Below are 26789 nucleotides of genomic sequence, written 5' to 3'. Positions count from 1 at the left end.
CAGAACGATCTCAATCCTGTGTGTGTGTATGTGTGTGTGTGTGTATAGGTTTGATTGTTCACACTCAAAGAAATGTAAAAATCACTCTTCTAGAAAAACAAAATGCTCAGAGCTAATAACCATGGGTGACCATGTTGACAATTGGCTGTCACAAGTGACTTCAAGTTCCAGGGGAGCCTTTCTAATGTTGTTCTGAGATTTTTGATTCATACCAAATGTGGAGAATTTCAAATTACAACCAGTGTAATCTCTTCATTAAATCCTAGAATTTAGATGACTTTTCGATTTTATGTGAGCTTGTAAGTGTGTTTGAAATGAATCAAAGTACGCTGGCTCTGCCTCTGTCTTGTGCTGCACTCTTTGGTAGACCAATGAATAATGGAACAGCGATGATGAAATAATCATGGGAAACTAAAAAATAAGACATTGCTCATTATGACACATACCCATCTAAAGATAAAGGCAAACCATATACTGGCACAGATAATCTGTTAATTGTGTCCATTCAAATTACCCATGTGGACTACAACACCGTGGTTGTTTCTAGGAATCCTGCGTAGTTATGAAGAAGACTATAGTTACTGGCATTACCATGTGTCACCATCAGCGAGATTAACTGCGGGAGTCTAGTCAAAAACATGCCATGAAAATTCTTTGGCTTCCGTAATTCTCGAGTCGTACTTAGCACATGATTGGGTGTGAAGTTCTTACGTGGAGAAGTGTTGTTATTTTTGGCAGTGGATACCTGACTAATTGCAGAAGAACACTTCGTTGACTGATGGAGGGAAAAGATAGAATTTTGCCCGAGAGCAATGATGCAAATCTCCCTAAAATCTAACATCCTAGAAATGGAAAATGGAGCCCTGCAGTAAGGAGTTCCACAAGCCTTTCTCTCTGCCTTAGGTTGACACCACCTTCTTCTGTGTCTCTGTTTATTCCTAGAATGCAGTCCCAACAGTACCTGCAGCAGCGTCGAAAATTTGCAGCTGCCTTCCTGGCATTCATTTTCATTCTGGCAGCCGTGGACACGGCTGAAGCGGGGAAGAAAGAGAAACCAGGTAAGCAGTAGGGTTACGAAGGCAAGACTGTTTATGGATTAACATACATCTGATCCAACTTCCTGGTTTTTGTCCTCCCTCCCTCCGTTCCTTCTTTCCAAGTATTTAGAAGAACCTAAGGGACACCCCCACCCCCATCGATCTCCCCTCCACCAGTCCTAAAATATAGATGATGATTATTAACATAATGATCATATTAGTAGTTACTCTGTACGGAACACTGACCAGCAAGTAGGTGTTTTATTTCTGTTGCCTCTCTCCCTCAAAAAGAGTCCTGCAAGGAATTTTTGTTGTATGTTATCTTAATAAAGGGGGAAACTGAAGCTCAGAGCAGTATAGCACCTTTTCTATGTCACTTCCAGTGTCAAAAATAGCAGGCTGTAGGGCTGGGAGTCTGTTTAGGTCTGTGATCCACCTCATTCATCTTACATTATTCCATCTCTACGACAGAGAAAGGAACATTGACTTGCCTTACACGTCATTGACTAGCCTTACAAATGGCTAATCTGACAGCCATTACTTCTAACAGAATGTTTCCTGATTTGTTCGTTTCGCTGTTTTTGACCATCCTTTACAGAAGTGTTTGCTTCTAAAAGGAGCTGTCATTAAATCACTTGTACAGTCCCTAGCACATGGTAAGAGTTCCGTTAACGTTCTGTCTCCTTCAGTTTTCCTTGTCCCTTCTCTGGATCATTCGTTGAGCCAATCATCTGGCTAAGATGTATCAAGTTGCCAGTATTTACTGGACAGCGAAGAAGGAGGTAGAAAGCACAGACCTCACAACCTCACGCCCTGGAATGAGCTTTGCTAGAGGAATCAGGGTTTTCCAGGTGTTGACTGTTCTTCCTTCCTTCCTTCCTTCCTTCCTTCCAGAAAAAAAAGTGAAGAAGTCTGACTGTGGAGAATGGCAGTGGAGTGTGTGCGTGCCCACCAGCGGGGACTGTGGGCTGGGCACCCGAGAGGGCACCCGGACTGGAGCTGAGTGTAAGCAAACCATGAAGACCCAGAGATGTAAGATCCCCTGCAACTGGAAAAAGCAATTTGGAGGTAAGTCCCACTCCTGTTGTCCTGTTGGTTAAATCGTATGCTCTGCGATAATGCTTGCATCTTTTCCCTCAGATATTTTTTGGGTTTTTTTTTTTTTTTTGAGGTTGACTGCTAGCTATTTATTTATTTATTTATTTATTTAAGTTATTTATTTATTTATTTATTTATTTATTTATTTATTTATTTCGAGTAGCACTCCCCACCTCCATCACCTGTGACAACTAAAAATGTCTCAGGTATTGCCAGATGACCCTTGGGGTCAAAACAGTCCCAGATCAAGAACCACTGCTGTACCAGTCAGGACATAAACTATATACCCTTGGCCCCTCCTAAGGGTGCATCGATCTCTCTTCTTTCCTCTTCTTTGATTTCTCATTCCTTTTTCCTTCCTTCCCGCTTCTCTTGTTTATTCTCCTCCTCCTCCAGACCGCTTTCTGTGACTTTCAGGCCTCCTCTCCGTTTCCATCTTTCCCCACCATCCACAGTGATTAATAGACTGACTTCTCAATTCCAGCAAGACTGTTTATAGCCACTTTTCACAGACTTTTCTCTCATTGACTATTGCCATGCTCCTGCTGGCCTCATCTGCCTATTTGGGAAGGAGTCCTTCAATACTTCCAACCTTTTTTGTTTGTTTGTTTTAGAGATCATGAGCAGGGGAGAGGGGCAGGAGGGAGAGAGGAGAGAGGACAGAGAGAGAGTGAGTGAGAGAGAGAGAGAGAGAGAGAGAGAGACACTTAAGCAGGCCCCAAGCTCAGCACGGTGCTAAAGCAGGGCTCAATCCCACGACCCTGAGATGGTGACCTGAGCCAAAATCAAGAGTCGGACGCTCAACTGACTGAGCCGCCCAGGCACCCCAACACTTCCAACTTTTAAACCCACTATTGAACATCCAGATGACCTGTTTCTTCCACATTCCAGACTTTCTGTCTCTCTTGGCCATGGTAGTTCACAATGCCCCAAATGTTCTTACTCTTTGCGAAAATGTATTCTGACCTGTAAGTCAGTGAAGAAGGACAATGGGTATACTCACTGTATTTTTTTTTCTTTCTCTATAACCTTTGGGGTACTTTTTATGAATGGTGGTAACTTCTATAAGGGCACTGTGAAATTCAGATACATTTGGTCTTACATATACATGGGTCCCCTAAAGACCCTACGGAAAGTTTTTAAAAGTATGTCTTCAAGAACGTATACCTAGACTTTATAAAGAACTCTCAAAACTAAGAATCCAATTAGAAGGTGGGTAAAAGATAGGGGCAAACATTTTGCCATAGGCAAAATACAGGTGGCAAATAAACAACTGAAAAAAGTGTTGAACTTCTTTTCCCTGTTAGGGAAAAGGAAGTGAAAACCAGTGAGATGTCACTGTATACTACGCATCCATCAGAATAACTAAAATTACAAATAACACCAAAGGCTAGAGACGATGTAGGGAAACTAGATCACTCATACTTTGCCAATGGAAATGTAAAACGGTGTAGCCACATAAAAAAAAAAAAAAAAAAAAAAAAAAAAAAAGAGGATGGCAGTCTTGTTATAAGACCAAACATCTGTTTACCATACAATGCAGGCTTCACTTTTGGCCATTTACCCTAGAAGAATGAAAACTTCCATTGCTATAAAACTCTGTACACGGATAGTAAAGAGCAGCTTTATTTATGACAGCTAAAACCTGGAAACAACCCAGATTTCCTTCAACGGGTGAGTGCTGAAACCGTAATACATTCCCATCCCACCATGGGATACTACCCGGCAATAAAGAGAAACTCACTGTTGAAACACACAACTTGGATGGACACCCAGGAAATTATGCTGCGTGAAAAAAGCCAATCTCAAGAGGCTACCTACTGTATGATTCTATTTACATAACATGTGTTTGTTTGTTTGTTTGTTTGTTTAGAGTGAGAGGCAGGGCAGAGGGGAGGAGGGGGAGAGAGGAAATTTTAAGCGGGCTCCATGCTCAGTGCAGAGTCTGACAGGAGGCTCGATCCTACAACCCTGGGAACATGACCTGAGCCGAAATCAAGTCGGACGCTCAACCAACTGAGCCACCCAGGCGCCCCTACGTAACGTTCTTAACGTGACAAAATGACAGAGATGGAGAATGGATGAGTGATTGCCAGGGGTTAAGGAGATCGAGAAGGGAGGAAGATGCCTAGGCTAAGGCTAGGAAAGGATTCACCCGAAGGACTCCTGTGTTGGAGCTCTTCTGTATGTTAATGGTATTGATATTCACTCATATCTGCACATGTGGCCAAGTCGCGGGGAACTAAATGTGTGCACACGTGCATATACACAAATGAGTGCGCGTGAAATTGGCAGGGCCTGAATAACTTTCGTGGAATGTATCCCTGTTCATTTCCTGGTTGCGCCAGTGGGCTCTGGTTATGTAAGATCATCACAATTGAGGGAAATTGGCTGAAGGATCTAGGGATCTTTCTATATTACTTCTTGCAACTGCGTGTGAATCTACAGTCCTCTCACTGCAGAAAGTGAAAAACAAAAGTGTGCCTACTTCTCTGGCACTCCTAGAGGAGCTCAAAGATTTCTGTTTGGTCCTACCCTGCCTTTAGCGGAGTGCAAGTACCAGTTCCAGGCCTGGGGAGAATGTGACCTGAATACCGCCTTGAAGACCAGGACCGGAAGTCTGAAGCGAGCCCTCCACAATGCCGACTGCCAGAAGACAGTCACTATCTCCAAGCCCTGCGGCAAGCTGACTAAGCCCAAACCTCAAGGTAGGTCCCTGTCGTCATGCCCTACTTGTCATAGGCACACACTGATAGACTCCGGCAGGATCCTCAGATGTGGAAACTCCGATTTTCGGAAGGGGGATCTTAGGCGAATTACCTTCATAGAGAGATTGAAAACACGCTGTATATGGAGTGTCACGCCAGAGCTTTTTGGCAGGCAGCTGAGTTCAAGTTGGAGTCCTTTGCACAGAAGGGGAGTGGGGGCTGGGATGGGAACAGGCTCCCAGCACAAATCAACAACTTAGCAGAATGGGCCAATTAAGACAGTTGTCATATGGTGACTATATATTCCAAGCCCTAAACTGGGGCTGCCTCCTGACAAGTATGAACACATTTATGAAGATCATGAAGCAGAAAATTTAAAATCAGATCTCTCCTAGATTATGCAACATACAGAGTTTTCATGAAGTCAGCGACTTTATTTCACATTTTTCCTTTCTCCGCTGCATAAGTTGATAGGTCCTATATTTCTTATCCTTCGTTCAGAGCCTTTATTTATTTTTTTCAGTTGGATGTTTACCACCTTACATTTATCATGGAATTTTTAAATTATGTAGAACCGTCTTCCTGTTCGCTCCCAGAAAGTTACACTCTGCTCCCATGCCGGGGAAAGTAAACCAAAACAAATACCCCAGGCGTGGTTTCGTACAAATAGAATCCCAGCTGAGGGGGGACAAGGAGGTGTTAAACTCTCATTTCCCTATGGGCTGAGCTATGCCCCTCCCCCGTCAATTCAAATGTTCACGTTCTAACCCTCAGTACCCCAGAATGTGACTGTGTTAGGAGACCAGGCCTTTATAGAGGTAAAGTTAAATGGAGATGTATGAGTGGGCCCCAGCCCAATCTGGCATACAGAGAAAGGAGATTAGGACACAGACACATACAGAGGGAAAACCATACAAAGACATAGGGAAGAGATGGCCATCTACGAGCCAACGAGACACGTCTCGGAATAAATGAACACTGCTGACAGTCGATCTCCGACCTCTGGCCTGTAGAACTCTGAGAAAATAAATTTCTCTTGTCGAAGCCACCCACTCGGTGGTACGAGGCATGGCAGTCTTCACAAGTAAACACAGCATGTCTCAGGGAACTCTCAACTGTCTCCTTGGCCTCTGCCCACATTTGAGCTCTAAATGGACCTGCAGATACACACTGGTCAGATGAAATGCAAGGAGACACTCAGAAAAATGAACACGAAACCCTCATAAATGAAAATAGAAGAAAAAATGCCTCCGGAAGTCAGGACTGACTAGCTAGCTGCGAATAGGCAGAAAGGACTCATGTTATAGGCCTTTGGTCTCTGGTGGAGTTGTCCATGGACATGGTTACCCACAACTGCGGGGTGGCTGGAATCTAGGATTCAGGATGCCCCATTTCCAGGTCATGGGAATCTGCTGGTCGCGGTGAAAGGCATGATGTGGGGCTGGAGTCAGTGTCCGAGTGCGGGTGCCAGCTTTGTAAGTGTTACTTGTCTGGAGACAACTACACAGATCTGATGAAAATTGGTGGCCATATCTATCCAGTGAGACATTTCCAAAACCAGAAGAACTCCGAGATACAGTTTTCAAATTAATTTATTTGTAAGCCAGTCAGAGAGGGGCGCCTAGGTGGCTCAGGCGCTTAAGTGCCCAACTTCTGCTCAGGTCATGATCTCACAGTTCATGAGTTGGAGCCCCATGTCAGGCTCTGTGCTGATGGCTCAGAGTCTGGAGTCTGCTTCAGATTCTCTGTCTCCCTCTCTCTCTTTCTGCCCTCCCCTGTTCGTGCTCTCTCCCTCTCTCTGTCTCAAAAATAAGTAAGCATTAAAAAAAAAAGCCAGAGAACCCAAATACTCCGCATAAATAGAGAGTGGGAAGGAAAAGGAATTAAAGAAGCCTCCATGCTATACCACAGTGGTTCTCCATCTGGCCTGAGCATTAGAATTTTCTCTGAGAACTTGTAAAAATCCCAGTGCCCAGGCATAACCCAGACCAGCCAGATCAGCATCACTACCTTTGAAAATTAAGATATTCCTAAAAAGATTTCATTATCAGCCGCAATCTAGAAATACTACGCTAATATGAAGTTCATAGAGACCACACATAGGCATGTACACAATCTGTTCTTGTTTTTTCCTCTGGGTGAGAGAAACTTCAGTTTAATAAATAGGGGAAGAAAAAATGAGAGAAGGATTAGGTGGTAGGTGGGGGGGGGTGTGCTGGGTAGATATGGAAAATGTTGAAAAGTTTGGAATAAATTGGACAAAGTGGGGACATGATTCAGAAAGACCCTTCAGGATATTTGGTAATTCACTAGGTGAGGACTTCTTTTGGCTGGTGGATAGTTGACCTTTTACATTTTTACATTTTCTCATCCAGTGATACGTAATGAAGGTTAAAAGTTTGGCTCAGGCTTTCACTTTGAAAACTGGCGGTAAAAATATTTCAAGTTGGTAAACATTTAATTTGTTGACATATCAAAAATTAAGGTATATGATTAATTGAAAATGGGATTAGCCTGAGTGAGTTATATATTTCACAGTACTATGTAAAGCCCAACACTGATGTGCAAAGGTGACTCGCAAATGGAAGAATACACGTTCTAGAGCATGATTTCTTCTTCCTATAATTTTAATTCCAGTTCAGTTAATATACCATGTCCTGTTAGTTTCGGGTGTACCGTATAGTGATTCAACACTTCCATACATTACCCAATGCTAATGTAATCGCACTCCTTAATCCCCATCGCCTGTGTCACCTTCCCCACACCCCCCCACCCCCACCCCCACCCCCACCCCCACCTTCCTCTCTGGTAACCACCAGTTTGTTGCCTACATTTCAGAGTGGTTTTTGGTTTGTCTCTTTTGTTTCTTTGCTTGTTTTCTTTCTTAAAGTCCACATATAAGTGAAATCATATGGCATTTGTCTTTTCTCTGACTTCTTTTGCTTAGCATAATGCTCTCTGGCTCCATCTTGCAAACAGCAAGATTCCATTCTTTTTTTATGGCTGAAAAATAATCCGCCACCTCTTTTTTTTTTATCTACTCATCAATCGATGGACATTGGTTTGCTTCCATATCTTGGCTATTGTAGATAATGCTACTATATACACGTAGGGGTGCGTATATCCCTTTAAACCAGTGTTTTTGTACTCTGGGTAAATACCTAGTAGTGTAATTACTGGATCAAAGGGTAATTGTATTTGTAAGTTTTTGAGGAATCTCCATATTGTTTTCCACAGTGGCTGCACCAGTTTGCATTCCCACCAAGAGTGCAAAAGCGTTCCTTCTTCACGTCCTCGCCAACACTTGTTATTTCTTGTGTTTTTGATTTTAGCCATTCTGACAGGTGTGAGGTGATGAGGACTCATTGTGGTTTTGATTTGCATTCCCCGAAGATGAATGGTGTTGAGCATTTTTCATGTGTCTGTTGGCCATTTGTATGTCTTCTTTGGAGACATGTCTGTTCATGGGTTCTGTCCATTTTTAATTGGATTATTTGTTTTTTGGGTGTTGAGGTGTGTAAGTTCCTTTTTGGATGCTAACCCTTTATTGGATATGTCATTGACAAATATCTTCTGCCATTCAGTGGGTTGTCTTTTAGTCTTGTTGACTGTTTCCTTTACTGTGCAAAAGCTTTTCATTTTGATGTCGTCCCAGTAGTGTATTTTTGCTTTTGTGTCCCTTGCCTCCGGAGACGTAGCTAGAAAAATGTTGTTACGGCTGATGTCAGAGAAATGACTGGGCTCTCTAGAACATTATTTCTATAACTGTTCTGGTACACATCTACCAGAGTATAACTTTCAGGAGGACAGGGACCTGACCGGTTTTGTTCTCTACTGTATCCCTTTTGCCTAGAACAAGGAGTAGGACATAGTAGGTGCTGATTAAATATGTGTATAACAGATAAATGTTAGAAGCAAAAAAAAAAGGTTTCACACATTAAACTTACAAATGTGGAAGCTGCAGTAAAGAAGTTATTTACGTAATATTTTCATTAAGTTATACAATTATAAATTATGTCCTTCCTTTCTTGAGGAAAGAATAACCCATCAGGGCTTCCTGCTATTTTAGCTCAGGACATGAACAGGAAAGAGGGAGATAGCGAACCCACTCGTTTTGAGTCAGGCACTGTGATAGGCACTTCTCATTTCAGCTTCAAAGCAGTTCTGTGCAGTGCATTGTATTTATCCTACTTTAGATCTGAGAACGCACACGCCCAGAGAGGTTAAGCCACTTGCCTCACGTTTCACAGCTTCTAAGTGGTGATTCAAATTTAAAGTCAGACTGACCCCAAAGACCCAGTGCCTTTTCAACTGCACCATGCTTCCCCTGGGTATTATACATTCATTAAAACTTTGGTCATGTTAGATAAATCCCACTGTCTAGGATCATTACCTTGTCTGTCATCTGATGTAACCCTGATAGAATAAGTGAGGACAGAAAACATCAGTGATTCTTCTGAATCCACTCTGTTTAGGAATAGAATCAGCTCCATGTTTCCTTCTTTTCTGACTCCATTTTCCTCCTTTGTAGCCTGGTCACTGAACTCATAGCCAGAAAGTACTTTTTTCCCACCACTGTCTTTCTCATCAAACACATCATCGGGTTCTGGTCTTTTGTCTGCTTTTTTTTCCCCCATTGTTTTTTAAACATTTATTTATTTTTTGAGGGACAGAGACAGAGTATGAGCAGAGGAGGGGCTCCAGGCTCTGAACTGTCGGCACAGAGCCCGATGCCAGGGCTTGAACCCACGAACCATGAGATCATGACCTGAGCCAAAGTCAGATGCTTAACTGAGTAAGCCACCCAGGAGCCCCTGTCTGCTTTTTAAAAAAAATCTGTTTGTTTCATAAAACTTGTTGGTTTGATTTCTGTCCTCTTCTGTTTTGGAAAATGGTAGTGGCTTGATATGCAAACTGCGTGACTTTCAGTGTGGAAAACATGTTCTTTAAATTTCAGAATGGAACATAAAGGTATTGGTAAGGCTGTGATTACCAGGCATTAAACTGAGGAAACCGGAGGGTATTGTTGTGACTTGATTCCTAATAAGGCCAAAAATTTAGAAGACCTGCTGGGGAGAGAGGGCCCTTAACATCGAGAAGTGGTACCTTGAACTCTAGGAAATTACTAAATATCCCACTTGGTTTGGTTAAAAATTGCCTTAGAATTCACCACACTCCAGTCTATTGGATAGAAGTGGTTCTTCCTTTTGCTATGTCGGTATCATACAAACTCCACACTCTGGCCTTGGGACAATTTCAGTGATACTAGATATGAAGTTAGAAACTCTTATCAAAAGATTCTCTTGTGTTGGAACCCCACGTAACCCGAGGAGAGGTTTTAGTCCTCCACTTCTGTATTTTATACCCAGAAGGAGAGAGAATATCGATATTCTTATGTAGACGTAAGAATTGAAAGGTGCATGACTAGAATATAGCTTTCTTGGGGATGGGGACAGGACTGCTCTGGGGAGGTCACTGAGTGAAAGATTATAACTGGAATCTTCTGAATTGCTGTCCGAATCGGCCAGGGATAAATTGGCGAGCAATTGTGTTGGGCGCTTGAGATTTTAATTTCTTAGGAAGAGAGGTTGAGAGTATTAATTACAATGACTAATTCAAGAAACCCTGTATCTGTGAGGGTTTTTAGCTTCAGCAAGATCTCTACTGTAGCTAGTTAAGCAGGAAGGGGGTTATTCAAGGGTATTATATAGCTCACTAGAATTTCCAGAAGGGCCAGAAGATTTGAGTTGGATCCAATAATATTACAGCAGAAGGCAACAGAACTAAGAGAAATGTCTAATCATGCCAAACGTGACTGATGTAGCAGAAGCCCTGCTGCTAAAATTACCCACAGTTCAGCACACGTGCTAAGAACTGAACACTGGAAACACCATACCTGTGCCCTCAAAACTAGTTACGTCTGCTCCTTTCTTGCCCAAGTACCCAATCTCCCCAAATTTGGCCCCTTTTTTTCTGGTTGCTGACCGCTACCTCTAAGACTCAAAACGTGCCTGCTTGAAACTGGGAAACTGGGCCACATATAAAATCCTCCTGCAAGGGACTCTGGGAAATATGTCTTTAACTTTCAAAACTCTGCCTTTAAGTGTGAGAAGAGCAGCTGAAGGGGTTCTCGAGTTGGTATTGAGTGAGCAGTCGGCCAGGGAGGCTGCGGGAACGTTGGGATGTGTTGAAGTACGCGACCAAACTGAACCTAACCCTTACTCGTATTGATGACATTTCTTGGAGAAGTTGCTAAGAGTATCCTCTACTGGTACAGTTATCCCACTGTAAAGAGAGTTGGGTCTCTCCTTGTTGGAACCACCAGGAGGTGTTTTTTGTCGAGTCATTACACTCTTTTCAGTTTGACTGAGCTGTGGACAAGTAATAAAAAAGTAGGAACCATGGCCAGTCTGTGCTGACAGTGCTGCTTACCTGATCAGAGCAGAGAAGCCTTCAGAGGGCGAATAACCTGTCTCTAAACCACAGTGTTTCTCAGCAGTCCCCTTGGAGAACGGGCTTACTATAGAATTAGAAGACGGCCACCTGTGAGAGAGCTGTGGCCCTATGGGCAGACCTGTCTGTGTGAGCAGGTGCCACCCAGTGGAGTAGGCTTCTGGTGGTTATCACTGGAATGCAGAGTCTAAGCTGAGGCTGAGTAGGGGCTTGTGCAGAAGGCTTTCATACAAGCTGAGATTTTCCTAGGGACTGCTGCAGCTGATGTGGCCTAGTGATTATCTTAGAACATTCTAGAATCTTGACCTGTTGAAATGGAAATTATTAGCTGTTACTATTTAAACAAGACACGTGAATAAAGGATATTGTGGGGTACCTGGGTGACTCAGCTAAGCGTCTGTCGATTTGGGTCATGATTTCATGGTTCGTGGGATTGAGCCCAATGTCGGGATCCAAGCCCTGCTTGGGATTCTCTGTCTCTCAAAAAAAAATGGGGGTATGTGAACCCTTTTTTTTATATTGACAGGCCAGATGACATTTGTGTCAGCCTCCAAGTTTGCCTGGCAGAAGGGTACTGTGGGACAGGCAGAGGTGGGAGCACATGAGCGGGTGTCTGTGCTACAGGTTGGTCAGGGAACAATGTCAGTCCTCCTGCTGTCCTGTCCACCAGTTCATGCTCTGCTGTTACCAGATCCTCCTTAAATTCCCCTGCTCATGAGAACCCCAGTTCCTTTTTTTTCCTTCCTAGCTATTTCTAAAAGTTTTGCCATCTCGCTCCTCTTTTTTTGGACAGTTGCCTGGCTCTCTCTGAGGTCTGACAATTTGTCTTTAAAGATCAAAAGAACGGCAACTGTTTAAGTGCAAGACTCAGCTGTGTGCAGGGCATAGCACTTGGCAGACGATTGAAAGGGGCTCAGTAAAGGGATATTCCCAGCGTTCTCAGCTCCCCCAATGCTAAATAGATTTTTCTGTTACTGAAACTTCCAACAATTCTTTCTGGATTCTGGGCTCCGACATCCCTTAGCAATGAACATGCCCACACTCTGTGGATGAGTTTAGCTCGGCTGAGAGACTCTGTGCTATGTTAAGAGAGGTGAAAGGGAGTCTGGGACCCGCTCCCTTCTTCCTGAGACCCTGACAGGGCTCGTGGTTGCTGCCCTTGCATTTTTCCAGAAAGAGAAGCCTGGGGAACTTTGCAGGGATTTTGTTCTTCTGGATCAGAGGGAAACACTCTGATGTGGTTAGGTCTTAAGGTTTGATTTCTTCTTTATTCTGCTGTGGAAGAGTCTGTCAACATATGTATTTCCCATCCATGATACTGTCATTGAAGGTAGAAAGTCTAATTCTGCCCCTTTCTTATTAGAAGAACAGTTTTGTCTTCTGTAAATGAGAGTCTACAATGAATACCTCAATTAATGACAGGAAGATGTAAAAGTGCTGAATAAATGTGCAGTGATTTTAAGACTGTTTCCTTCCTTCCAAATGAAATTCTTGAGGTGGGTGTTTCCCTCACTGCCTTTCTGGGCAAAAGAACTATGGTGATAACAGCAGTAGTAATTATAATTAATATTTTTGGGGAGACTGATATGTTTTGAATACATGTTAGTACATTGCATATACCTTGTGTCATTGAATAATCACAGAAACTCTGTGAAATAGTTACTATCGTCATTCCTAATATTACATATGAGGAAACTGAGCATAGAGATGTTAGATGCTTAGCATGACGTTGTACAGCCAATAAGCGGAGTGGCCAGGCTTAAAAACAAGGCAGTCCTGCCTCTAGACCTCCAGCATTATGCGCAACAACCCCTTTTCCTCTATCTCCTACATACAGGTACCTTGGTTCCTTATCTAAGAAGGAATGAATTTCAGACCCAGTGCTAAAATCCCTCTTTTATCATAGCTTTCCATCAGCAACACAATCAGATCCTGGGTCTTTCGCAGGACATCTTGTGCAGGCATCATCTGACTTCCCTCTTGCCTGATTCCTGCTCCAGACATTGCCCATAATATCCACCCAAGTCACTCCACACCCTGGAGATGGACGGCTGAGTGGCCCATGCGTTCTTACATATCCACCTCTCTGCGCCTGTAGTTTGAGAAACCTGAAACCTCCTCTCCTTCTGTACTTCATACATTTCATTCTGTAAAATGTGGCGTGCTCATTTGGCAAGTATTTGTTGAGTGGGTACTATGCGCTCGAGTTAGCACCAGGGATAAGCTAGTGACCTATGTGGACCCATAGTGTGGTGGGAAAAGCAGAAGGATAAATCCTAAGGTACTGCCGAGAGTGACAGATGTTATGAAAGAGAAGCATACGGTCCTCTGGCATTATTTCCTCTTATTCATTTATTTATAAGAGCTATGAAGAGCCTGCAATGGAGCAGGCCATATTAATCAAGTTTCCTCCTCTCCTATTATTAGGTTCCAGTGGTGGTGGAAGGTAGGCAATAGTGACAAAAACAATTCAGAACTAAAATAATGACTACATATTGGAGTAAACGGTCTTAAAAACTAAAGAACCAAGTGTCAGAGCAGCTGGCGCCTGGAGGGGGACTAAGTGAGGTAGAGAAACCAGGGAAAGCTTCTTGGAGAGGTAAGTTTTTGAACTTGGTCTTGAATATAGAGCAGGAACTAGCCATGCTAGTTTCTAGATAAAACAAGGGCAAGTGCAAAGTCCCTGGGGCCAAAAAGAGCTTGTTTTATTCAAGGACTAGAAGAGAGATCAGTGTGAACATTTGCTAGACTTCCCTTCCCAAGCATTAGGTTGTTGCCTGCCTGCAGGACTGGCTCCTCGGGTAAGACACCGTTCCTCTGTAGTGAGTGAGTCTCTGCCTCTCTCGACCCTGAGCCTCTTGAGGGCAGGAGCCACATCTCATTCACCTTTTAAGGTGCCACGTCTCATAGTTCCTAGTCCATGAGAGGAATTCAGTGTATAGTGCTGATTTGAAGGAACGAATCAAGGCTGCATTGTCCTGGTCTGGCTCACATCATTTATTCACTCCCTTCAAGTGTAGAGAAATCACTGTCGAGGCACAGTTCACGCACCTGGAAGAGGAGTCACGTAGATGGTTTACTCCCTTCCTTATGGAAGGAATTTTCGTCTTTATTGCTGGGACAGGTGGGAGAACTAGGAACTATAAATATTTGCAGGGTGTATTTCACACTGTGGGTCTGGTTTCATCTCCCTTGGTAAACTCCACGCACAGAGGCTTATTAGTTGTGCACACACAAAACAGCTATATAATAATTAGTATTAAGGAAGGGTGAATAATAGAACAGTGTTCACACAAATTAGTTACTGGGTTGAGGGACCTTCTTTTTTTTTTTTTTTTTACGCCCCTGAAGCTTTTTTTTTTTTACATTTCTCCCTTCTAACTTCTGGACTGAGAATTTCTGCTTCATGTTTTAAGTTGTGGCTTTCGTCATCAGCGTTTTTGAGCAACTTAAAACCAGTTCCTATTTATTAAGTATTTATAAGGCGACGGGCATTGCGCTAAGCTCTTGGTGTGCCCTGTCTCACTTAATCCCCACAGCAGCCCCAGAGAGTTCTCGCATTTTACAAACGGGGCGCTAAGGTGGCAATTTGCAGCAGGTCCCCCAGCCCGTGAGGGGTCAGGTTTGAACTTGAACTCAGTCCTTTGGCCGTGTTCTGTCATAGTAGAGCTTCCCATCCGAGTGCTCCCTCTGGCATCTCTTGGGATATTCCGAACGAAACTAGTAATTTTGGACTGTGTTTCTACGGGAACCCTACAACATTACCAGAAGTATGTTTGGGGTCATTTGTGATTGAGTCGTGTCAGGTAGTTTTTGGCTCAAGCCTGTCTCTGTGTAGTAAGTGCACTTAAGCAAAGAACGGGCTTCGTGCTCCATTTCACAGGCTGGGGGTCCTCCAAAGGGGCTCCCTTCCTCTAGAGTTAGACCTAGCAGTCCGGTGGAGCCCGTTAGCCAGCGGCCTCCCAGGCCGGACCCCGAGCTGGATTCGGGATTGCCTCCTTGTCCCTGTGAGTCACAGTGATGCTGGTGTCTCAGTACAAGGATCTGAGGCACTGCGGTCCGGTAATCAGTGAGGCCACTTCCCACACTCAGTGACTCCAGCCGGCTTTGCTCGGATGCAAGGCCTCTGGGAACCCTCAGGGAAGTCAAAGCGGTCTGGCTGTTGCTCAGCACAGGAGGCAGGGAAAAGGCAAAAGGAAAGGCTTTTCCCAGAGGGGTAAACAATATTTGTACACGAGCTCATCAGAAATGCAAAGAGCAAAAAGCAGGTAAAAATGTTCCCAGTGTCCCACTTCTCAGGCACACGGGGGACGAGACCCGGAGCGGTTGACTGTAGGTTCCCGCATTCATTGGCTCGTGCAAGGCTTTCGATTATTATTATCATTAATAGAAACGCCTATTTTCAGATCTTTACCCAGACACACAAAAGCATTAAGTTAAGCTGCTGTGCAGGCTTCTTTCTAAAAAAGAAGTTTGGGGGCACCTCTGCAGGTCTGACCTTCGCTGCTGCTAGAGTCAGAGCACTGGGTACATGGGGGCGAGAGGAATCAGGTAGCAGAGAAGTCTGGAAGACACGTATGGAGATGGGCGAACTGGTAACTGCAGGGAGCATGTGCAAAACTAATAATGGGCATAAAATCCTGTATTTCATGCTACCAAAGTCACATACTTAAATGATACATATTTCAAATTCTGGACGACTCGTTTAGGACACAAAAAAACTCACATGCGTTTTGACCTCTGTGACTAAGGAGGGCGCTCTGAAAGCTATACAAAAATGAAAACGAGATATCCAATTCATCGATGTATGCGTTACCTGGCACTCGTGTAACAAAGTACCTCAGCCTGTGTGACTTCAACAACAGAAATTTATCTTTGCACGGTTCTGTAAGCCAGAAGTCTGAGATCAAGGTTTCTGTGGGGTTGATTTCTTCCCAAAGGTCATGTGGGAAGGATCTGTTCGGGCCTCTTTTTCCGACTCATAGATGGTTGTCTTGTCCCTGTCTTCCCCTAGTCTTTTCTCTACGTGTGTCTGTTCAAATTCCCTCTTCTTCTGAGGACACCAGTTATATCCGGTTAGGGCCCACCCTCATGACCTCATTTTAACCTGATTACCTCTGTAAGGACTGTCTCTCCAAATATGTTCACATTCTGAGGTGTGAAGGTCAGGCATTCAGTATGAAATTTTGAGGGGGACGTGATTTGGCCCCTAACAACTGATTCATAACACCTGACATGTAGAAGCTGTTGGAGCCTAGAAGAAAAATCTATGGGGAAGCAAATAAGAAATGATCGATGGAGCCTTCCCTACTGAAATTTTAAATGTTTCAGACTTGAAACTTTCCCCCTTTGACAGAAACCAAAATCTGATCTTCCAGTAGCGCTGGTAATGTAATGTTAAACATCAGCAAATCATGGTGTGCTAAGTGGGAACTACTTATCATTGGTTATAATAATATACTTCATTTCTGGCCTAGGGTACCAATACAATTGATAAGACTTGGTCATATGATAAATTTTTTTTCTGTGCCCTCATTACCGCAGAAACAAGCTTTTGAACACTTACATATCATCTCAAGAATAAATGTTCTTCTTTCTGGTCTCTGACGTAGGCCTCAGAAATGCATGCTCTTGGGGCGCCTGGGTGGCTCAGTCGGTTAAGCAATCCGACTTCGGCTCAGGTCATGATCTCACGGTCCATGAGTTCGAGCCCCGCGTCGGGCTCTGTGCTGACAGCTCAGAGCCTGGAGCCTGCTTCAGGTTCTGTGTCTCCCTCTCTCTCTGACCCTCCCCCGTTCATGCTCTATCTCTCTGTGTCTCAAAAATAAATAAACATTAAAAAAAAAATTAAAAAAAGAAATACATGCTCTTGCATGTACAAATACACATTCTCAAAGCTACCTATACAAAATCATATTTTCTTTGCAGTTTCCCTTGCATTAGTTATATTTGCCTCGCTTCAGTTTTATTCCGTACTTAAAAACATTTTTCGCCAAAGGTGAAAAGGACAAAATTTAGCGGCTCAATAGCGAATTCACACACGTACCCACAGCTTTTGTTTTCTTTCTGTAACTGTACACGAGTGAGAACATCCTGGATTAAAGGCCTTGCAGATGAAGCAGCTCTGATCCCCTTCCTCACTACTCTTCTCTCCTGTGACTCAGGGGGAAAATCCCCACCCGTGTTTAGTGGTTGTGACACTTGCACACAAATGAGTAGATGTAGCTAATACATGAGGGTGATGTAGACGTGTTGAACTAAAAATAGGGGTTGCAGTTGAGGATTCTCTACCTGGTATCACGTACATATAGTATGGTCAGATCAGAGAGTGACCTTGACACACTCATGACTCTACCAAACAAAGAAAGTGCATCCTCAGTCTTGGGTTGGGGAAGCCAATGGGTATCTCAGTTGCTTCTTTACTTAAAGAAAGCAGAATGGACAGACAGAAGGGAAAAGTGGCTGCAAGGGCTGTAGAGAGGAGTCTTGGGGTGAAGGGAGAGGGTTTATTCTACCCATATTGGGTGAGTTGCTTTGGAAAGTAATCGACCCATTTAGTGCCTTTCATTAAGCTTCTTCTGTACGGTTGATGAAATCATTTCCTCATCTCCTCCATTAAGCATTCAATTAAATCTACATGACTCACCGGTGTTTTCATAGTTGAACTTTCTATTGTGAGGAGGTGCAGTTCACTGCAGAGTCTCCTCTCACAGTAAGTGGGGGCAAGACAGAGATTCCTCGCAGGGGCCAGACATGTTTGGTTGGTATGTAGACGGAAGCCATACTGTCTTTTATTGATCACATAGTGTCACATCTACTTGATGGCAGAAAGCACGTGTGTAGGAGGACAGATGGTTGAGACGGAGTGGGAGGGTACCGTTAGGAAACAACTGACGAGTGAAAAGGAATGTGGACAGTGAGGTAAAGAGCAGGGAGCAGCATGTGGGAGCATCAATGAGCAGTTGTTTGTTTGTGTGTATTCCATTCACAGTCCTAGAAGTAAGTGCCCTGAGTCGATAAAAGAGGAAATAAAGTGGTATTAAAAAGAAATCAAAGAAGAAACAACAAAATTATTGCACAGACTTCAGACTAAACAGATCTGATTTTTAAATAGAAATTTTTTTCCTATATTGTCAACATAATCTGTGCTGCCCCAATTTAAACTGAAATGTGGGGAATTTAATGAAGGAGGCCTAGCCAAGTAGGACCTGAATTCTAGGCGGATCACCGAGTTGTACAGTCACGATTCAACAAGCCTTATTATTGGTTCTGAGCAACAGCTAGTTGATGTGAGGGATTACATATTTCAGGTAACTGGGCAGCTAATCCTTGAAGCACAGGCGAGTTCCTTTAAATAGGTTTATGAGACATTGAGAGGATGGTGGTGATATCCAGCCCTGTGGACCTATTTACATTGTGCCTGTACGGTTTGACAGTGACAGGATCCTTTCCCCTCCCTCTGTTCCCATGACGTATTGAGCGAGTCTCCAAAGGTTAGCTTCTGCGGTCTGCCTCACATGCCTCCAGACGGCCTCCTGCTCTCTGCACCTGCGGTGTCCATTTCTGACTGCCCATAGTTTCCTCCTATACGAATTCTACCTGTTAGAAGGTGAAAATCTCTTTTTTTCTATTCCAACCGACAATTCCTCCTATTGGCTTAATGGCCCAAAGCTACTTTATTTAAGTCAGTAGCAAACAGAGTCTAACTCACTGTAGTTAAAATCTGGGCTCTGCTCAACCATTTCATCTCTCCATTCCTTTTTATCTGTTCTGTATGCTCAGCAGGCCCTCTGAAAAAAGGGAATCAGAGCAAAGCATTTTGATAAGAAAATGAGATAAGCTTATTCCAGAATTCTCGATCCTTCTGCCTCTTTGAATAACTTCTCCCCTCAAGTTCGCTGAAAACCTTTACATGGATTTCTTTCTTTTAAGACCTACTCCCCCAACGCTTTTCCTCTCAGATTTCCTGACTATTGAAAAAGGGAGGGAGTGTTTACTCATACTAGCTTCATGGCAATCCTGTTCCTAGAAGGGCCTGTGATAGGCAGAAAAGAGATGATGCATGCTGTTTGATTATTTGCTTTTTGAGAACAAATTTGCTGTGACGGGGTCCAACCTAAGTCACTGACGAGAATGTAAGTGAGTACTGCCTTTCAGGAAAGAGATATGTCAGTACATATCTGGAGCTTTACAAGTGCCTTGCCCTTTGGTCCGTTAGATCCTCTTTAAAAATCTTTACTAAGGCAAAACTTTGTAATATAATGATTTGTCTACCAAAAACATGCGCCGCATCATTATTGTAACCAAAAGTGAGTACAAGCTAACTGACCAACAAAAAAGGGAAGGTCACGAAACATACGGGATGGAATGTCATAAAGGAATACTACATCGTCATGTTTCAAAGTACATGCAATGGCATGGGAATTAACAGTAGGAGGCTTACTATAAAGTACTTTATCAACTGTCAATATATCCCTACTAAAAGTATACATATGTTCATTGAAAGAAAACATAAATAGAACCCACTGTGAAAAGTGCTATTTCTGTATCGTGAAACTATGGGTAATTTCTGTTAACATATATATGTTTCTTTACTTTCTATTTAACAGTGGGGTGACTGGGCGGCTCAGTCATTTGAGTGCGCCATTCTTGATTTTTCCTCAGGTTATGACTCCAGGGTTGTGGGTCCCAGCATGTGGGAACTCACATGCTCCCTCTCTAAAATTAAAAAAAAAAAAAGTAAAAGTTTTTAAGAAGAAACTCTTTGATCTTCAGGCTAGGTGTTCTATAGACATTATTTTTTCCCCTAGTAATTAATTCTCCCTCTGGATACTCTTTTACATCATATGCATCTACAATGTCATAATAAACTAGGAGGAAGAGAAGTAGGCACTGAAGCCATAAAGATAGCTCCCACATACTCATGACTTTTAAAATAAACGTATACCTGTAGAGTACTTTACAATTTTGAAAGACACTCACATAAAGCAATCTTGAAATCTATGAGAAACTCTATGAGAGCAGAATTTTGTCTTGTTTGCCATTATATCTCAGCATCCAGAATGGTGTCAGGGATACACTGGATATAGGGTATATAGGGTGTATATTTGCTAGGTTAACAGACGAATGTTTTTTGAACAGGGATGGTCAAGTAGGATCTTAGCGATTGTAATCTCACATGATATTCACGATGGCCCTCTGAAGAGGGTATCCTCAATTCTCTGAGGACTTGGTTCTTAGTATGATTTTAATGGTACTTAATTGTTTCCTCATTGCCCTACTAAACAAATGGCCGTGATGCCACCTACTACTTGAGGATTTGTTTTTGGTTTTGTTTTGTTTTGTGGTGTGTGTGTAGAGAGCATGAGGGAGTGAGAGGGACAAAGGGAGAGTGAGGGAAGGTGAGAGTCTTAAGTAGGCTCCATAACAGCACACAGCCCAATGTGGGGCTCAATCCCAAAACCTTGGGATCATGACCGGAGCTGAAATCAAGAGTCAGATGCTCAACTGACTGAGCCACGCAGGTGTCCCTTACTTGAGGATTTTGCTTTCTATCAGTATTTTTTTTAACTGTGTATGTTCAGAATTTATTGTACCATGACTCATTAATTGCTGTGTGTTCCTACTGCCTCTTTTCTCTGCTGTCAGTACTTGCTATGCGTTGTGAGAATCTTCTCGACTAGAAACCTCAAGATTATACACAATATACAGTTTTGAGGTGATGGAGTACTATCCTCCATCACCTCAAAAACTGGCCAGAGCAAGAATGAAAGTTAAAACACACCAAGAGAGCATCGTTGTGGGTTTTCAATGCAATGGTGTCCCGGTATGTATCATCCAAGGGAACAAAACAAGTCACTTTTTCAGGCAGGTGCCCTTTGTGTTCGCATTTCCACAATGGCTCCTTTCCTGTTTGTATCCACTTCAGCTTCACAGCCTCGGTTCAGGTGGGGTGGAGTGACATGTAGCCTGGGGTCTTATTTGATGTGTGGCCTGTATGTACTTCCTTCCCTTGACCTGGCTCTTTTCACTGTGAACTAAGGTTCCCTACTGTTTGACATCAGGGCACTGATCGCATTGGCTCTTCAACTCTTTGAGAGTAGCTGCTACGTGACTCTGTTACAAAGCGCGCGCTTTACCCTGCTGTAGCCCTGCCCCAGGCCTATTCACGACCCTCATTCTCAGCAGATTTCTCTCCCCGTCACCTTGATAGGCTACTAAAACGGGACTTAACTTTTACTCGCAGAGTTAAATCAGTCTTGTATTTTAAAGACAAGAAAAAGGGTGGAGAAATTGGGGTAACTTTCACATATACGTGTTTGTAATTTTATTCTTCATAAAAGATCTTTAAAGAAGTTCTGAAATGTGGCAAGATTTTGATTGAATCCACACTCCTTCCTTCCCTTGGGAAACAGTCCTTTCCTATAGGCCAATGAATTGACTCTTTGTTTCCCATCCAAGTGGTCATTTCTTCACTTTGATGCAGCACGTATTTCAGGAGCACTTATTATATGCTCAGCACTGAAGATACAGATGGAAGAGACAGATTTGGTCTCCTCCCTCACGGGAAGGGGGAAAGGCATATCGAGTAATTAGATACAAAATTAATAGTTCAATTCTCATTTTTGGAATAGCAGTGAGAGGCACATGGAAGTATCCAACCCACAGGTAGATGGAACCTGCTTAGTTTGGGAGTTCTGGGAAGGCTTCCTTGAAGTGAGAACGAGTGGATGTTGGCTAAGCCGAGTTGAGGTGACAGGAAGAGAGAAGGCAATGTGTAAAGGCTGAGGTGAAAATAAGCAAGGAAAACTCAAGGAACCGCCACCAGGAAGATGAGGGCATGGTGAGCCAGTGAGGCACGTGTTGTTGCCAGGTTAGAGATTTATGCCCTTCACTGAAGAGTTGCATGTGCTAGGCACTGTGCGAGGGGCCAGGGAAGTAACTGTGAGTTGGGATTCTGCCCTTGCACAGCTTGTGCTTAGGGGCAGTTACAGGATCAGTGATGAGTGCTCTGAGAGAGGAAATCAAGAGAAAATGTTTCTCTGAAGGCCAAAGACTAGGGGAGAAAAAGAATGGTGTGCTCCAGGAAGTGAAATAAACACAAGTGTAGAGACTCTGTTCAAGGGAGGTGACCAAATGATGGTCCAGAGACAAAAATAAAACCAATTCCATTTGCTACACATGTGATGATCATTGGAGGCAGTGCTGTGTTGTGTGAGGAGGTCCAGGAGTTGGAGAAGGACCCCTCATCTGATCTATAGCTGGATCACTGTGGACCTGGACGAATGACTGATACTCCTTGGTTTCTATTTCTTCATCAATTACATAGGAAAGTTGGACCAGGTACCTTCCAGATTGTAGATTCCATGATCCTGTAGAAAAACCCTCATGTACAGTGGGTAAAGCCTGAGAGGTTGTTCCTAAGCTTTTGAGGTCACAGAGATGAGTGGTAACAACATTCATTTAGTCGGTCATTAAAATGTACACAAAAGTCACCCCAGAACTGCGTTTGTTCAGAAGCAATATCACCAACCCAACTTTCTTCTTTATTCTCAAAAATTTGAGTACGTTTTTAGGTGAGAAACCGAGCTGACCCTCTGCAGATAGAAATTTGTCTTTCTTGCCCTTATTTTTTACTGCGGTCTCCTCCCTTTTCTACTTGGACTTGAACTTAAGGTGTGCAGTGTGTCAAAGCAGTGCCATGGTGACTTGCCAATGACGTCAAAAACGTGGCTTTGGTTGGCATTGTGCAGATTACATGGGCAAGTGGTCGATTTCTTTGTATTTAGCAAGTTGTCAGTTACTGAATAGAACATGCTGGCCTTCACCAGTAAGGAATTTGGAGAAGTTGAGAAAAGGGAAACTAAACCTGGATCCCAGCTGACACCCTAGATTGTTCTCTGAGGATACCTTTCTAACAGACAACTGTTGTTTAAAATGTCGACCAAAGACTGGGAATTATTAGACATTGAGACGCGATCTGTTTGGACATTAAACAGAAAACCTTCTTGGACTTTATAGATATCTTTGAATGTGGAGGTTCTGGTCATCTTACCTTTCATGGGTCAAAAGGAGAAGACATTTATAATGACAAGCAAAAACAGAGTGAAAGTTCAAAGTCTCTTCAGTTTAGGTGGAAAGCTGAGGATAGGCATGGACAAATGAATATTTGTGAGCAGCAATTTAGCGGGATTTTAGCAACTCCTGACATAATTGTGTATGGCACCCCTTACAGCTTGAGTAAAGGGAGCTTAGGACAATTACCTTGTACCTTACGCTACCTCACCTAGTATATGATGGACTTGAGAACTTATCAGAAGAAGTGGTGAGGATAAAAATAGAAAAGGTTCAAGCTCCGAGTTTTACAATATGTGATTGGTATTATTTCCCCTCTCATTATAAGCCTTAGGCCCCTCTCATACACAGGCCTTGTGATCTAGTGAATAGTCCCTGTTGGCCATCGTGTGTGTCCCAGTATTCCTGTTGTTTAGCACATTCGATGACCTCGGCCAGTGGGTCCTGGGGATGATTAATTATACGGAGAAATTACCTCTTGTTTTTAGCAGGTTTCATTAGTGTGGTAATAGACCAACCTTAATTGAGCACAGGCTATTATGCCATCTTCTGTTCTCAGGGGATTTTAGTCAACTCATTTAATTTGGATATTGACCCTGTCAAGTGGTACAATTCATATGCCCATTCGCAAGTGAGGAATCTGAGACACACACGCGTGAATTAACTTTCAGGGAGTCTCAGAGTCACTTAGTGATGGACCAAAGACTTAGACTCCAGCAGTGTGATTCCAGAGCCTGTACCTAACCCCTGTGTTTCTACCACTACTGTGGACCAAACAGGGAGAGGATCTTAAAAACATTTAGCAGTAGCCTTTCCCTTGCTAGCCTAGTGATCTGACCATTCTCATTTGTGGAGCCAAAGCTGTCATGTCCTATTCTACACTGAATCCTCCAAGGCCTAGGAAGAGGGAGACAGCAAGATGATTGGAAAAGGATGGAGTATTTTGATTTCAATCCTCATGGTTTTACTTCCGTGGTTTAGCCCAGGTTCGTACATTCCATTTGCTTCATCCACAACTAGGATACTCTGTAGAGTCAAAGCTCCGTGTAGTTCTTCATGTATGAGTAGCTGGCAAATATCTAAGCAAAGGCCAAATCAGGAGAGGAAGCTATCAGGCCAAATGCTTATCAACAGCCCCATGGAAAGGGCATGTGGAGAGTGAGGGGCCGAGCAGAGCTTTTGTAGCTCTCCACTGAGCAAGTGTCCTGGTACATTCTCCCAGGGAGGTCTGCTGTGTTTCTGTTTTCTAAGTAGGACCCTAAGATAGTATTTGGTGTATCAAATGGGGGCAACTAATAAGATGACAGGTATTTGCAGGTGTTTACATGAAGGCAGGCTGTATTACTCCTGCCTATTCTCCTAGGCACTCTCACACACCGTACCTTCTCTATCCATCCAGTCCTTTCATTTCTGGACAATTACAGTTGACTCATGACCAATAAGCGTCCATTTAAAGGTGATTTTTTAAAGAATAAGTGTATTCTATCAATAACATGTTTTTCTGTAGCTTGCTTTGATGTAAGCATATAGAATATAGCATATATAACATATACAATATGTGTAAATTGACTATGTTATTGGTAAGGCTTCCAGTCAACAGGTAAATTTGGGGGGAAGTCCAAAGTTTTATGCACATTTGCAACTACATGGGGGTTTGGTGCCCCTGACCCTAGCATTGTCCAAGGGTCACCTGTATAAGAAAAGTGCCCCCCTTGTTTGCTAACGTGATGCTTTTTTCTCTGTTTTTAATTACAGCAGAATCTAAGAAGAAGAAAAAGGAAGGCAAGAAACAGGAGAAGATGCTGGACTAATGCCGTCTTCTTGGACCATGAAAAGGACATCAGCAAAAAGGAGCAGTTAACTATTGCATTTATACCCATGTAGGCTTTGTATTCAAAAATTATCTACAGCTAAGTACACAATAGGCAGAAACAAAAAGAAAAGAAAAATTTTGTAGTAGCATTTTGTAAAATGTATACCATAGTACCACTAGGGGCTTATAATAAAGGACTGTAATCCTATTTAGAAAGTTGACTTGTAGTACATGATAAATGGTAGAAAACTGAGGTAAGTTTTTTGAAGTTATGTGATATTTTACATTTAAAATCTTTTTTTTTTACTTTTTCTTTCGGCAGCAATTTATGTGTTATGACCATGTAAACTACTTTTCTCGTTAGATAAATTTTTCACCTAGACTTTTTTTCCCAATTGAGAAAAATATATACTAAACAAAGCAGCAATAAAATATAATCATCCTATCTGAGGAAAATATCTTCTGCCAATGGATTTTTTAAAACAAACTTCAGTCCACAAAATGGAGGGAGGGGGCAGAGCATGCCCTACTTCAATGTTGACTTTTTTTTTTTTTTTTAAAGAAATGCATGAAAAGAAATTCGCTTTGGCAGGAACATTTGTTTTCTTAATGAAATTATTTTTCCTTCTGAGGAAAAAAAAGACTAGGAAAATAAATCAAGGTGATTCTGGAAAAAGTGCTTTTGTGTGCAATCATTTGATACTGTAACCCTCCTGCTTTGTCCCCCACACTCCCCCAGTCAACCTGTTAGCAGTGAGAATTTATCATACAAACTAATTAAATTCCTCTTGGGCACAATTTTATAGAGGATTTTTGTATATGTAGTATAGATGTAGATCTGTAGCGTTTAACTATCAGTTTTGGGTACTGCGGAATTGAATGAAAGTCCCAAAATAATGTAGAGTTTGATGGAACAGAAAAACCCTTCTCTTACGTACAATACGCATGGGCTGCACAATCCAAATCAGGAACAGAGTAACATATGCAAAATAGTAGAGTCTATACACGAAGAATTCCTACTCTATTATCTGCCGTATGTACCGAGATATCCACCAAGGATTACTTGTACAACTCCCTTATCTGCTGGGTTCCGAGTACAATCTTTAAGTAAACAAGTCAATGCTTTTATTATCCAGGGCAATGACACCTCAGAAATCCACGGGGATTAGCTTCAACATATTACTCTTGAAAAAGCCACCTCTACTTTTCAAGGGGCAAGTTTATCGCTTTACATCTGCCTACCAAGCTAACTCCAGGTCCGCTTCCAGAAATAATGGTTTCAACATACCTTAGGGTAGCCGTAAAATAATCACAAACTGGTCTAATGATGCCACTAAAGAGTCTTCAAAGCTAAACTGGCCTGCCATCTGGTCGAAGACTCCACTTGAGCTAGAAATGTCGAGGGGGTTCCTATCTCCTAAGGCAAAGCCCAATGCCACTGGGGAGGAGAAGAAGAACACATTATGGACCGGTGCTTAATAAAAGAGTATCTTGTAAAGAGCAAAGGACAGAAACGTGAATGCAGTCCTTTTACAAGAGGGCTTTAATAGGAAAAAATTCTCCTGGGGATGGATGGAGGAGAAGAAAAGGCATTATTTTGAGTGG

General features: G+C 42.8%; 1 protein-coding gene across 1 annotated transcript; it reads left to right on the top strand.

The window, feature by feature from the left end:
* Positions 1–943: 943 nt before the first annotated feature.
* Positions 944–25182, top strand: PTN (pleiotrophin). The gene is made up of 7 exons (XM_047095256.1): positions 944–1058; positions 1932–2105; positions 4682–4843; positions 11823–11920; positions 13724–13742; positions 23318–23536; positions 25127–25182. Exons 1-7 carry the CDS (start codon positions 944–946, stop codon positions 25180–25182), a joined length of 843 nt encoding a protein of 280 aa, XP_046951212.1.
* The last annotated feature ends 1607 nt before the right edge of the window (positions 25183–26789 follow it).

Source organism: Lynx rufus, unplaced genomic scaffold, assembly GCF_022079265.1.
Source record: "Lynx rufus isolate CCGP_SWC_20201006 ecotype Redwood Valley unplaced genomic scaffold, mLynRuf1.p SCAF_4, whole genome shotgun sequence".
Classification (NCBI taxonomy): domain Eukaryota; kingdom Metazoa; phylum Chordata; class Mammalia; order Carnivora; family Felidae; genus Lynx; species Lynx rufus.
This window is presented reverse-complemented; position numbering and strand designations above follow the sequence as displayed.

Excerpts from the sequence above, each read along its gene's own strand:
- PTN (XM_047095256.1), top strand. The coding sequence starts at position 944 with ATGCAGTCCCAACAGTACCTGCAGCAGCGTCGAAAATTTGCAGCTGCC. Across the intron at positions 2,106-4,681 it reads CTGGAAAAAGCAATTTGGAG|CGGAGTGCAAGTACCAGTTC; the intron begins GTAAGTCCCACT and ends CCCTGCCTTTAG. Across the intron at positions 4,844-11,822 it reads GACTAAGCCCAAACCTCAAG|GCCAGATGACATTTGTGTCA; the intron begins GTAGGTCCCTGT and ends TTATATTGACAG.